Source organism: Wolffia australiana, chromosome 16 (genome assembly GCF_029677425.1).
Source record: "Wolffia australiana isolate 7733 chromosome 16, ASM2967742v1".
NCBI classification, from domain to species: Eukaryota; Viridiplantae; Streptophyta; class Magnoliopsida; order Alismatales; family Araceae; genus Wolffia; species Wolffia australiana.
Window position 1 is genome coordinate 2,366,787 of NC_135850.1, and position 11,986 is coordinate 2,378,772.

At 41.5% G+C, this 11,986-nt stretch overlaps 1 protein-coding gene across 1 annotated transcript; it reads right to left on the reverse strand.

Annotated features, from left to right (window-relative positions):
- Positions 1 to 2,052: 2,052 nt before the first annotated feature.
- LOC144713727 (transcription factor MYB52-like) lies at positions 2,053 to 3,950 on the reverse strand. Its single transcript, XM_078588402.1, has 3 exons — positions 3,381 to 3,950; positions 2,900 to 3,265; positions 2,053 to 2,556 (listed from the first exon to the last, which is right to left on the reverse strand). Exons 1-3 carry the CDS (start codon positions 3,493 to 3,495, stop codon positions 2,420 to 2,422), a joined length of 618 nt encoding a protein of 205 aa, XP_078444528.1. The 5' UTR covers positions 3,496 to 3,950; the 3' UTR covers positions 2,053 to 2,419.
- Positions 3,951 to 11,986: the final 8,036 nt, after the last annotated feature.

Below are 11,986 nucleotides of genomic sequence, written 5' to 3' on the forward strand. Positions count from 1 at the left end.
GCATGTCGGAATATGCTTTGGCTTTCAAGAGCATTGATGGTCAGATTGAATCCATATAATAAATGAATTTAAGTTATCAAACTAGACACTGCACCAACTTCATTGAATGCGCAATAGAATACAGATACATCCGTCCAACTTTAGATGACACTCAACGATAGTGCCTCTAGGGAAGGACACAGTCTGACCGAAATTCGGTCAGCCCTTTTAGGGCTTACCGAACCTTCCGGTCCGGGTCCGGTTCGGATGTCAAACCACCGAAGACTGGCCCTCTCTCCAGCCTCTATCCGCTCTCGCTCTCTCGCCCTCTCTCACTCTCTTCCTCTTTCCTTCTCGTTCTCTCTCTCTCTCCCGTCTCTCCCTCTCTCCCGGTCGACTCTCCCTCTCTCTCTCTCTCGTCCTGTCTCTCCCTCTCCTGCTTGTTCTCTCTCCCTCTCTCCTGGTCGTTCTCTCTCCCTCACTCTCTCTCTCTCGTCCTCTCTCTCTCTCTCTCGTCCTCTCTCCCCCTCTCCCGTTCGTTCTCTCCCCCGCTCTCTCTCGTCCTCTCTCCCCCTCTCCTGCTCGTCCTCTCTCCCCCTCTCCTGCTCGTTCTCTCTCCCTCTCTCCCAGTCGTCCTCTCTCCCCCGCTCTCTCTCGTCCTCTCTCCCCCTCTCCTGCTCGTTCTCTCTCCCTCTCTCTCTCGTCCTCTCTCCCCCTCTCCTGCTCGTCCACTCTCCCTCTCTCTCTCGTCCTCTCTCCCCCTCTCCTGCTCGTCCTCTCTCCCCCTCTCCTGCTCGTTCTCTCTCCCTCTCTCCCAGTCGTTCTCTCTCCCTCTCTCTCCCTCTCTCTCTCGTCCTCTCCCCCCTCTCCTGCTCGTCCTCTCTCCTCTCTCTCTCGTCCTCTCTCCCCCTCTCCTGCTCGTCCACTCTCCCTCTCTCTCGTCCTCTCTCCCCCTCTCCCCCTCGCCCTCTCTCCCCCTCTCCTGCTCGTTCTCTCTCCCTCTCTCCCAGTCGTTCTCTCTCCCTCTCTCCTCTCTCTCTCGTCCTCTCCCCCTCTCCTGCTCGTCCTCTCTCCTCTCTCTCTCGTCCTCTCCCCTCTCCTGCTCGTCCTCTCTCCCCCTCTCCTGCTCGTTCTCTCTCCCTCTCTCCCAATCGTTCTCTCTCCCTCTCTCTCTCGTCCTCGCTCCCCTTCTCCTGCTCGTCCTCTCTCCCCCTCTCCTGCTCGTTCTCTCTCCCTTTCTCTCTCTCGTCCTCTCTAGCCCTCTCTCTAGCTCGTTCGCTCCCCCTCTCTTCCTGTCTCTTTCTCTCTCTCGCTCGCTCTCCCTCCATCCTTCCCTATTGCCGTCTCTCCCGCTCTCACTCTCTTCCTCTCGTTTCTTTCCCTCTATCTCCCTCCCGCTCTCCCATTCCTTCTCTCTCCTCTCTCACCGGCTTTCCTCTCCTTTCTCTCTCGCCCTTTCTCCCCCTCTTTCACCCTCTCCCCCGCTTTCCCTCTCCTCCTCTCTTACCCTCATTTTCTCTCTCCCTCTCTCTGTCAACCTCTCTCCCGCTTTCAGTCTTCTCTCTTCTTCTCATTCTCTGGTCGCTCGCCCTCTCTTTTGCTCTCCTTCTCTCCTTCCCTCATTCTCTCTCTCATACTCTCTCCCTCTAGCCTTCTCCCTCTCCCTCGCGCACTCTCTCCCTACTGAACTCTCTCCCTCTCTCCCTCTAACTTCCCCTCTCACTCTCTTCCTCTCTCCCTCTCTCACTCTCTTGTTCTCTCCCTCGTGTACTTTTCTTCTTAATTGCTCCCTCTCTCCCTCCATATCTCTCTCACTCTCGCTCTCGCCCTCTCACTCTCTCACTCTCTCCCTCTCGTATTCTCTCTATCATGCACTATCTCAGTCTCACTCGCACTTTCTCACTCTCTCCCTCTCACATTCTCACTCTAAATATCTAATTATATTCGTCTCCCTCTCTCTCTCATTATCCAATACTGCTTCGGCTCCAGCACGACATTAGATGCAGCGTCCAAGTTAACTTAACATGGACCTTCACATTGACTAGTCAACTTGACAGACCAAAGACCGGACCGGGCTGAGACCGGAGTGAGATGGAGACCGGACCGAGACCGAGACTTGACTGAACTTCAGGTCTAAGTTTAGGTTTTCGGTAAAATCGGACTGAGACGGGACCGTGTCCTTCCCTAAGTGGCTCTATTCATTGAAAATTAGAGGTGCATATTGGACAACAGAGTTCAGGAAACGCAAATTTTTAGGTCATTCCTTTAATTAACATATTTCCCGGCCTACTGATTTCGTCCAGTGGAATTGCACTATGTTCTGTACACTGGAAGTTAGCCCTCTTGGATTTTAATCTTCACAAACTGGAGGCCGCTATTGATAATGATACGTAGCAAATCAGATGGGAGTTGTTTTACCAGCTCAAGTCTCTAGATCGTTTTACAACCTCCATGGAATCTGAAGAGGTCGCTGGCATCTTCTGTTCTTTATACACGCTATATCTGGTCTTTCCACGTCTTTAAGTTCCTCAGCCTCGGCGTTCACTCCAAGGAAATCATAGAACCTTACATGTTTCCCTGCATCAGTAACCAGATTACGCCCATAAATATTCGGAAAAGGCAAATACCCGGAAAATTTCATCCTGAAATAGAATAAATAAAAGCACGCAAAACAACTATCATCCGATAGGCACGTTCATATCCTCTCCCAGGTATCATATAAGTACTTAAAACGAGTTATGAATGAAAAATATTATAAACTTCACGCTACTTTATCCTCTAAGACATCCACAAACAAGACAAACTATTCATATGTTGCCTTTAGTTTTCTTGGTTTTATCTGATGGGTTAGCTTAACGTTAGAACAATAACCTACTTCGAGAAGGCATCAAAGACCGAAGTTTGAAATTCGGTTCCTTACCTGTGAGAATGGGGACAGAGGCATGAACTCCAAGATTAGAATGACGATAACTGCGTTTCTGTTTATGACAAGTATTATCATGTGGACTATTCTCCTCTACCCCGTGTTTCTGATGTTTCGAAGAGTCACGCCAATGCTCATGAATGATTAACCTGGACTTCTCTCGGCATCGTCGCGCCATGACTACATGCCAGTGATTTTTGATGGCGTTGTCCGTTCTCCCAGGGAAGAGCCGTGCAATGACTGCCCAACGGTTTCCATAGATGCGGTGCAACGCGAGAAGTCGTTCTTCTTCCTCCGGCGTGAACGCGCTTCTGTCTATTCGCGGATCCAGCTGGTTGAACCATCGCAGCCGGCAGCTCTTTCCTGAGATCACGTATTATGATACAGAAATCCTCTGAGAACGTACTGAATCAGAATATATTAAAAGAAAAGACCGTATAAAATTTTAACCGGAGTTAAGGGAGAGGGATTATGAAACCTGTTCTTCCGGGTAGCTTTTCAGCAATTGTGTTCCAGTTATATGGCCCGCATCTCCCCACCAGCTCTTTGAGTTTCTCGTCCTCCCAAGGCCTCCAGTGTGCACGCGAGAACATTGGCGCGTTCCGACTACTATTTTCGACTTCTTTTTTATGTTGAAGTTGAGACTTGATAAAAAAACCAGGAAGAACATCAGAGTGGAGTCATCGTATATGTGCTCAGACCATGAAAGCCGTCACTGGTAGGGAGGGAATGGCTGACAGACTGACCAACGAAAGAGAAGAAGCTTCATTAACAGAGGTAGAAGAGAAGTACGCTCAGTTCACGGTCCTTTATTTATGGGAAGTTAATGAACGAAAGACTGAAAACGAGAGAGAGCGAGAAGGGTAGGGGGTTGCTTGGTGGGGTGAATTCCGTTGCCGTCTCCGCATCCGCTCGCGTTTCTAACCTACAACATCTACTTTTAACAAACCTTTCTCTATCATTGATACGTATGATCTTCAGTAATTTCGGGAAATTCCTGACGTTTAGTAGAGTTGGTGAGAGCGACGAATCGACGGACCAGATTTTGTCCCAGGATTTCGCAAAACATGCTCTCCTCCGTTCGATCAACCGGCGGGCAATCTCTTATCTGATGATATAAACAAGAAAATTCGAATGCTCTCGCTGCACGTCGAGAAGAAAGACAAAACAAAGTGAAGAATAGGCCGACGTCGTTGTTTTCTACACGTGCAAGTTCCATTAGCTATTTACATGTCGCCGTCTAATTATCCCTCTTCGTCTATAATTCCACATGTTCTCATGCAACAGTATTTTGATGCGCATTATTGAGCAAGAAAAATATTCCATTTAGTTCCTCGGGTTCAAAGAAATCGACTCCCATCCTTATCGCGTGAATGTGACGGTTGAGCGACCCTCAGAGCAGAGTTTCTCGGTTACTTATGCCTTAATAGTTAAGACAGTTTAAACAGAAAACAAATCTTACCGGTCCCTCGCTCCGATTAGAGAAGATTATAGTGAACGAATTCATTTCAGATAAGTCTAACGACTATCAAAATTCTTCAAGAAGTGTTTATGTCGTCATTACCAAAGTTCAGTTTCTTTGAAGGACTAAATGAAACAAAATTTATTCATTTATCGAAGATCTTTAATCTCCATAGTCAATAACTGATCTTTAAACTCTAATTAAAAGACCAAATGAAACACCAATTGTTGGAACATGAAGGCTCTCTCCTTGATTTCACCCAGGGAACAATCGAGTAAGCGAGATAAGAGAAATGGAAGAACACTTCTATTCAACAAGAATACTACTTGCACATTTATTGTCCTTAGATACAACTTTTCAAAGCGCCATTACGAAGAAACTTTAAAAAAATAAATCCCGTAGACATAGAATAGAAACCTTTTGGAATTATTAGAAGGGTTGCATCTCTTCACCTTGACTTTTCAAAACCATAACTGCGACTTTAACATCTAAGGGTCAAGATTAAACCCAACAATCTCCAATAGATGTAACGATGATCAAAGTTCGTCATTTTCAGAGTTCTTTTCTTTAAATGACTAAATGAAACATTAATTATTTATTTATCACTGATCTTCAATCGCCCATACCAATAACCAATGATAACTAAGTATGGATAAATGTAGCACAAAAAGCGATTATCATCTTAAATCTTGAATCTTGAAGCTACTTTGTAAGGTGAACTTAGATTATGTAGTTTCTATCTCTTAGCTTATGCGCTCGCAGCAGTACAGTGGGGATTTCAATGATTTCTGGGAAGTATGATCTGTAACAGATTACTCATAATTTAACATTTAAACCATCGACTTACTCTATCACGAATTAAGCTTCTATATTGTTTCTACCTACGCTGTTACTTCCATGGCGATCGCCGGAACTTGAAATCTGAATTTGGCCCATAACATGAAATCTGAATTCAGGGCCAGAAGGTTCTCAACGACATGCGACGAAACCCTTTGTCTCGGCAGACCTGACTTTTCTTTTGTTTAGTAATTCTATTCGACGAATTAGAGCTGTTGGAAACATCGATAAGAGTTTATCTGGTTCTTCAAAGGGCTGTCAGTGATGGCTTCACCGGAAAGTGAGGTCTAAAATTTAGTTAGTCGGTAATTAGGCTCCGTTTATTGTCTCTTGTAACTGTCTCGTTCTTGTATCTTATGCTCCACATTTCTTTATCGCACTCTGCTGAGTATACGAGTTGCCGTCGAACGATAAAAACTCAAATTTTCTGATTAGAGGAGTTCATCGTCGAGAAGGCCGCCATGTGGCTTGGGAAATAAAAGAAGATGCCTTTGCACAAAGCCGTCATTTCCAGTACCTATCAGTAATATAAAATGACTTTTGGCGACGTCGAAGAAAACGACCTCATGTCCACCAACCGCACCTAACGAAAATTTCGTTTGCTCTTAGCGGACGACGTCATTTTCCGATCAGATAAACTGTATACATATTAACCATGTTTCACACAAAAGCGATGAAGGCATTTGTTTAACCACAATTTCGTGTAAGCTCGTATTTGTGCCATGTAGTGCTAGGTCGTTCTCAAAACGACCATCAAGTTACTGTTTTGTTCGTAATATAGAAATAAGGAGGGGGGAGGAAAGTTGTTGTGCCGTAAGGGAAAACTCAAGTTTCGTCCTCAAGTTTTCATAAAGTTGCTCGGTGATGCGTCTTTGGTGTACACCTTTTAAACTTCGACGCATCCCCTCAAGATGACAAACGGCAAAATTAGATTTTACTGTTAATCGTTTTCAACATAAGTTCAGCATCCTTGAAATAACCCCACGGAAAAAGTGATTCGTTTTTGTATTTTAGTTCGTCAAACGAGCAGAGTGGAACATTTACGGACAAAACCACCTCGTCTTGCACAAAAACTGTTGTTTGGTAATGAACCCCAAAATCGTATAATCTAAACTTGAGAAGGTCTAGAAAATCAATGATAATATGTTTAGTTCACTAAAAAGAGCGGAGTTGAAAGGGGTGCGAAGCCATCTTCATTGCACAAAAAACTATTGCTAGGTAATGAACCCCACAATTCTATGATGCAGGATGACTAAAGACAAACTAGGCTTTGATAAATCAAGCCACAAACCCACATGGTAGATTCAAACCTTCAAATCTGGAGAAAGTGGTGATGATGTGTTGAAAATGTCCAACCCCCAGCCTAGCGTTTGGGGATTGTGGGGGTTGACTAGTCATATACCACATTCAGTTACAGATCTTAGAAATAGAATTGTGCCTAGTTTTTATGGGGGCACTCAGGCTGTTGGTTGTGACTATCAAATGACTCCCATTCCTCTTGTTTTCTATTTTCCTCTTGCATTATCTTCGATCCCGTTGATTTGAGCTTTCTGTACTCTCTACACAGAGATGACACGGGGACTTGACGAGGCTGGAGATTAAGTCTCATGTGTTTTCCTCGTATTGGCTCATTGATCATCCTCACTATCTTGTGCATTTGCTCACGTCCAAATACACTTCCGCGAGTATTTACTCCCAAGAAGTGGTTTTAGAGCTACATGTTGATGGACATTATATGGTAGTAAAGCCAAATCACACCACCATGTTTTTAAGTTCATTGAATAAAATATTAAGTTCACTATTATTCCACTATGATGTTTATAATGAAGTCTATTAGTACATGAATTGTCATAATGAATTATGATGAGATCATAATACAATGATCGCTAGTCTTTAACCTTGTATTCTAAATCTTCCCATTTAATCGATAGTCAAGATGGACATCAAACTATCCGGACACAATACTACTAATTCATCCTACTTGTAGGATAAGTATAGTTGATCCTATGACTTTTAGTGTGGCAACACTTTGAACATATAGTGGGTGCTCTTTGTAGAAAGACTTCTTCGAATTGATCTGAAGAATCCATGAATGTTATTATACCCAAGCTCCAATCAGGTAAATTTATATCACAATTGCATAAGTGATCCATTCACTAAGGACATCTTGTAGATGGGCGACTGGATTTTGACTACAACTTACGAGTCTCTAATCATGGGATTCAAACAAGTCATAGCTCGGGTGTAGTAAGAAGCTCATAGAGGTGATTGAGTTGCCAAGACGAGATAGTCTGCCCTTGGTATAAGAGGATACTGATTCAAGGAAGACGATACAACAAATCCCTGGCTAGGGTAGTGAGGATATTGGAAAAGGAGTTCTCCAATCACCCCTTTTACGCATTAGTACTAATCGATTGATGATTTTGGGTTTAACAATCAACCATACCCTAAGTGGTTCGAGAGTCTTGCGCAGATGATGGATTATATATATTTAGGTAACCGATGATGGTAAACGTTCCCTGAGAGATTTCAAACACTATTCGGTATCTTCTAGAGCATGAGGTGTAGCTTGGCACTCGACAGGCTGAAAACTTAGCCTATCGATTGGGTTAAACCATTCCTTAGCTAGTTAATCTATATGGTGATATAGTTAATTATGGTTGACCAATAATTATTATTGGGCCACTTATTAACTAGAATGATACATGGGCCTAGAGGGTCACACGCATAAGGGTATTGGTAAATATATTTTACTTTATAGGGTTTTTGATAAAAACTTAAGTATAAATAGGAAAGGGGCACTCATTTTAAGCACCTAGCCAGAACAGCGAGCCACCCCTTAGTCCACTATGCTCTCTTCTTTACTCATCCAAGGAGAGTGTCTTTATGGTGCGAAGATGTTCAAGATTTTCAAGGAGAATTCAAAGAAGAGGTGGAGATCCAAGCACAACATGATCGTGTTGATACTTCTGGAGGCCGAGCACGTGAATGGGTTCAGAATGATTTCAAAGTGAGCACGTGGAACAAGTTCCCCATAATGTACATGTGATGTATTGATTTTACAAATTGATTAAGATATTATTAACACTTCTAAATCCATCAAAAAACTTGTTTTTCATGGTTGAACCAAGGCTCAAAACCCAAAACATGTTTGATTGGACATGTTACGGCCTAGGAATTAACAACTTCCATTATTTCTTGAAACAACATTGGGAAATTGAGCAGTTTAGTCAACTTCCCTGTGTGGAAACAAAAGATGAACAGTAGAATAATGAAAAATGATGTCATTTTGGCATTAGATGATTCTAGACATGAATGTTTCAAGGATGCCGAGTGGAGAAGGATACTGAAGGTATCAGAGTGGTGAGTTTTTCTATGGTGGAGATTGTTGATTTGGCACATAGAACGTTCAAATGCAGATCCTAGAAAATAGGATGGTGCCTAATTTTAATTTGGTCATTAGTTATAACTTTTAAGGGTCCCCATTCCACTTGTTTTCTAATCCCCTTTTGCCATCATTTTATATCCCATTGACTTTAGTTTCCTTTGAAACAGAAGTGTCTCTTTCCATCTCTCTCTCTCACTTTCTCTCTTCTAGAGTCAATGCTCTCTAGACTATGACAATGCATCAATGTGATGAGGTTGAGGAGTATGCCTCGGGTGTTTCCTTGTATTAGGTCATTGATGATCCTCATCATCTTTTGCATTGGTTCACATCTAAATATGGTAACATGATGCTTTAGTCCAGACATCATGCAACCCCTTTCTTCGATTGAAGACTAGAGTACTGTCTTAAAACCACACAACTAAAACAAATATCCTAATAACCTAAGTGCAATATGATGGAAATATATGTGGTCATCAAGCCAATCTTCCATATCTTGTTCCACGTTCATTGATAGAATCTATTCATCATTGTGCTCGTGTGATGCTTACAATGAAGTCCACGAATACATGATCGGACTTAGTGAAATATGATAATATTGTAATATAGAGATGACTAGTCTTTAAGCATGTGTTCTAAATATTCTTATGCGAAGGATGCATGAGAAGGACATCAAAATATCTATAGATATTAATAATATCTAGTGTCACTCATATTATGAGTTTGGACATTCTCGAAGCCGTTAGTGTGGAGACACTAAGGATAGATATTGGGTGCTCTTTAGAGGAAAGAGTTCACTCAACTAATCTGTAAGAACCCCTGAATCATATTATGCCGAACAATCAATTATGTTGATTCACATCACGGTTGTGTAAGTGGTTGTTAGACCTAAGATACCAAAGACATCTTGTGAATGGACAATTGTAATTTTAGTATGACCTATGTGTCCCTTATCAGTGGATTCTAAATAGTCTTAGTTTGGGTGCGTCAAGAAGTTCACGAATATGATTGAGTGATCAAGATGGGATCATTCACCCTTATTATAAGAGGTGACAAGTGCAAGGAAGACGATGCGATAAAGTCCTTTGTCAAGCCAGTGAAATATTGGAGAAGAGTTCTCTGATGATTTCCAAATGCATTAGTACTAACTCGGATGGCCTATTGGGGTTTGAAAGTTCAACATGCCCTAAGTTGTCATAGGAGCATGAAGTGGACGAGGGACTATATATACACGGTAACTGATGACGAACATATTCCATGAGTGATTCAATAGACACTCCTTTGTATCTTTTATAACATGAGGTGTAGCTTGGCACCCCATGTATTGAAGACTCAACCAATCGATTGGGTTATATCAATCCAACATCAATAAATCTATATGATGATATAGTTAATTAATTTTAAAGGCCAATAAAGGTTATTTGACCACTCAAGTTGTTAAATTGATTGATACATGAGCCTAAATGGTCACACACAAATGGTCTTTTGGACGTCGAAAAATAGACTTAAGTTGGGGGGTTTAATAAAAAAACCACTAAGTATAAATAGAGGAAGGCCTTAAACCAAATTCACCCAAGCCAAAATTTTTCACGGGTCTTCCCCTTCTTCTCCCTCCCCCCATACCTCTTCTTCGCTCTCAATGTGATATGAGCGACACAACAATAGTGGCGAAGATTGAACGGGTTCGTTAACGAGGAGGACACCTGACATTTTGAGGACCATGTGGATACTTCTAGAGGCTGCACAAATGAACATCTCCATGTGACTCGTTCAAGGATAAAACGAATCATAGATGCAATCCGTGCCGAGGTACTTCGTTTCACTGTCTTATCGTTGCCATTGCGATTTTGCTAAAGTCTTCTGCTGCAGATCATTTTGATTTGTTTATCCAAACATAGGCCTCTAGAACCCAAAAAAATCTTGGATGATGCACTATCTAAATCACAAAACATCAGTCAACAATACAAAAAAATATAAAGACACAAAACAAAGTAATGTGGATTTAGAGAGAACAAGGAATGGACCTTTCGTGCTAGTATAGCATGCTAGGGTGGTGCTGAGTGATAGAGGGTGGCAGGATAGGTTCTGTGATGGGGCATACAGAGATCAAACTTAAACACTAGATGTTGATGTTAGCATCAGATAGTGATAGAGCGCAATGGGGCGATGGTTAATATGGCAAGAAGCCAATGTATAAAGGCTCAACACTAGCCAACTAGGGATGGTGCCACACAAGCCAGCCTCGAACGGTGTCACATTGGGGACCAGGATGGCAGAAAACTACAACATGTGGTAAGGTGGCATGATGGATACACAGAGGTCAGTACAAGCATGATGCGGGATGATGTCGATTTGGCCGACACATAAAGGCATGCGTGACAACTTGGAGAGTAGCAAGTCAGGAAGATAACATGGGTTGCGAGTGAAATTATGCAGATGGCAATGTGTTATTTGAAGGTAATGCATATTGATAGAGGTACATAATAAGAATGTAATATCTGAACAGTGATGTCAAGAGCAACAAGCAGCAGTAGTGGTGACAACGAGGAAACATTAGGAAATATTATGAGTAGAAAACTCAATTCATAAAATTATCAAATTATCTATTACAGAAATAGCCTATTTATATGCATTGGAGGAGAGATAAAATAACTAAAAAATTAAATTTTACAGAACAAATCAGAAATGAAATCCTAATAGCAAACAAAGTTACAATCTAGGATCCGAGGTGATGATGATGGTGTGATATAACATGGGTAATTTGTGATGGTGGTGGTGCCCTTTATTCAAAAGTTATGATGAGGGTGTTTACTCCACCATTGCGTAATATTAAGCTAAGAAGATAAAGGTAGCTGACAACCATAAGAATCAGATGATGTCAAAACAAGTACTCTTGTAATGGCAGATCAAAATTTCTAATTAACGAACAACATAAAGAAATTCAATCATATCAAATATGGGAATTTTCTATAAAAAAGTTATATTTCAATTTCATACCCACGTGACAAACCTATATCATGAAACATAAAGTGCATTGATAAAAAAGTCTATTGGTCGAGTAAGATTCATCAAATGATTAGTTAAAATTTTAAGAAATCACGTTCAGCTAATGAATAAGAAGTCTATGTTGATCATAATCCCTTGGTACAGGACCTATATTAGGGAATACTAGGGTAAAAGAGTTTTGAACTTCAAAACATTATTTTTTTTGTCCAATTCACATCATTACAGATTAAGTGAATGCCCGAGTAAAATGTATCCCAACTTCAGATATCATGAATGAAAAAACACATAATTATTTTAGAGAATTGCAATTTGGAGAGGAAAATATCTGAAATCAAATTTTTTATACATTAAATTTTAAATTTCTCATGACCAAGTAAAACATTTTATTTTATTA

What these genes read in the sequence shown, in the direction of transcription:
- LOC144713727 (XM_078588402.1), bottom strand. Translation starts at nt 3,495, where the DNA reads ATGTTCTCGCGTGCACACTGGAGGCCTTGGGAGGACGAGAAACTCAAA. An exon ending in AAAGCTACCCGGAAGAACAG is followed by an intron (nt 3,266 to 3,380) that starts GTTTCATAATCC and finishes ACGTGATCTCAG; the next exon opens with GAAAGAGCTGCCGGCTGCGA. An exon ending in CTCTGTCCCCATTCTCACAG is followed by an intron (nt 2,557 to 2,899) that starts GTAAGGAACCGA and finishes TTACTGATGCAG; the next exon opens with GGAAACATGTAAGGTTCTAT.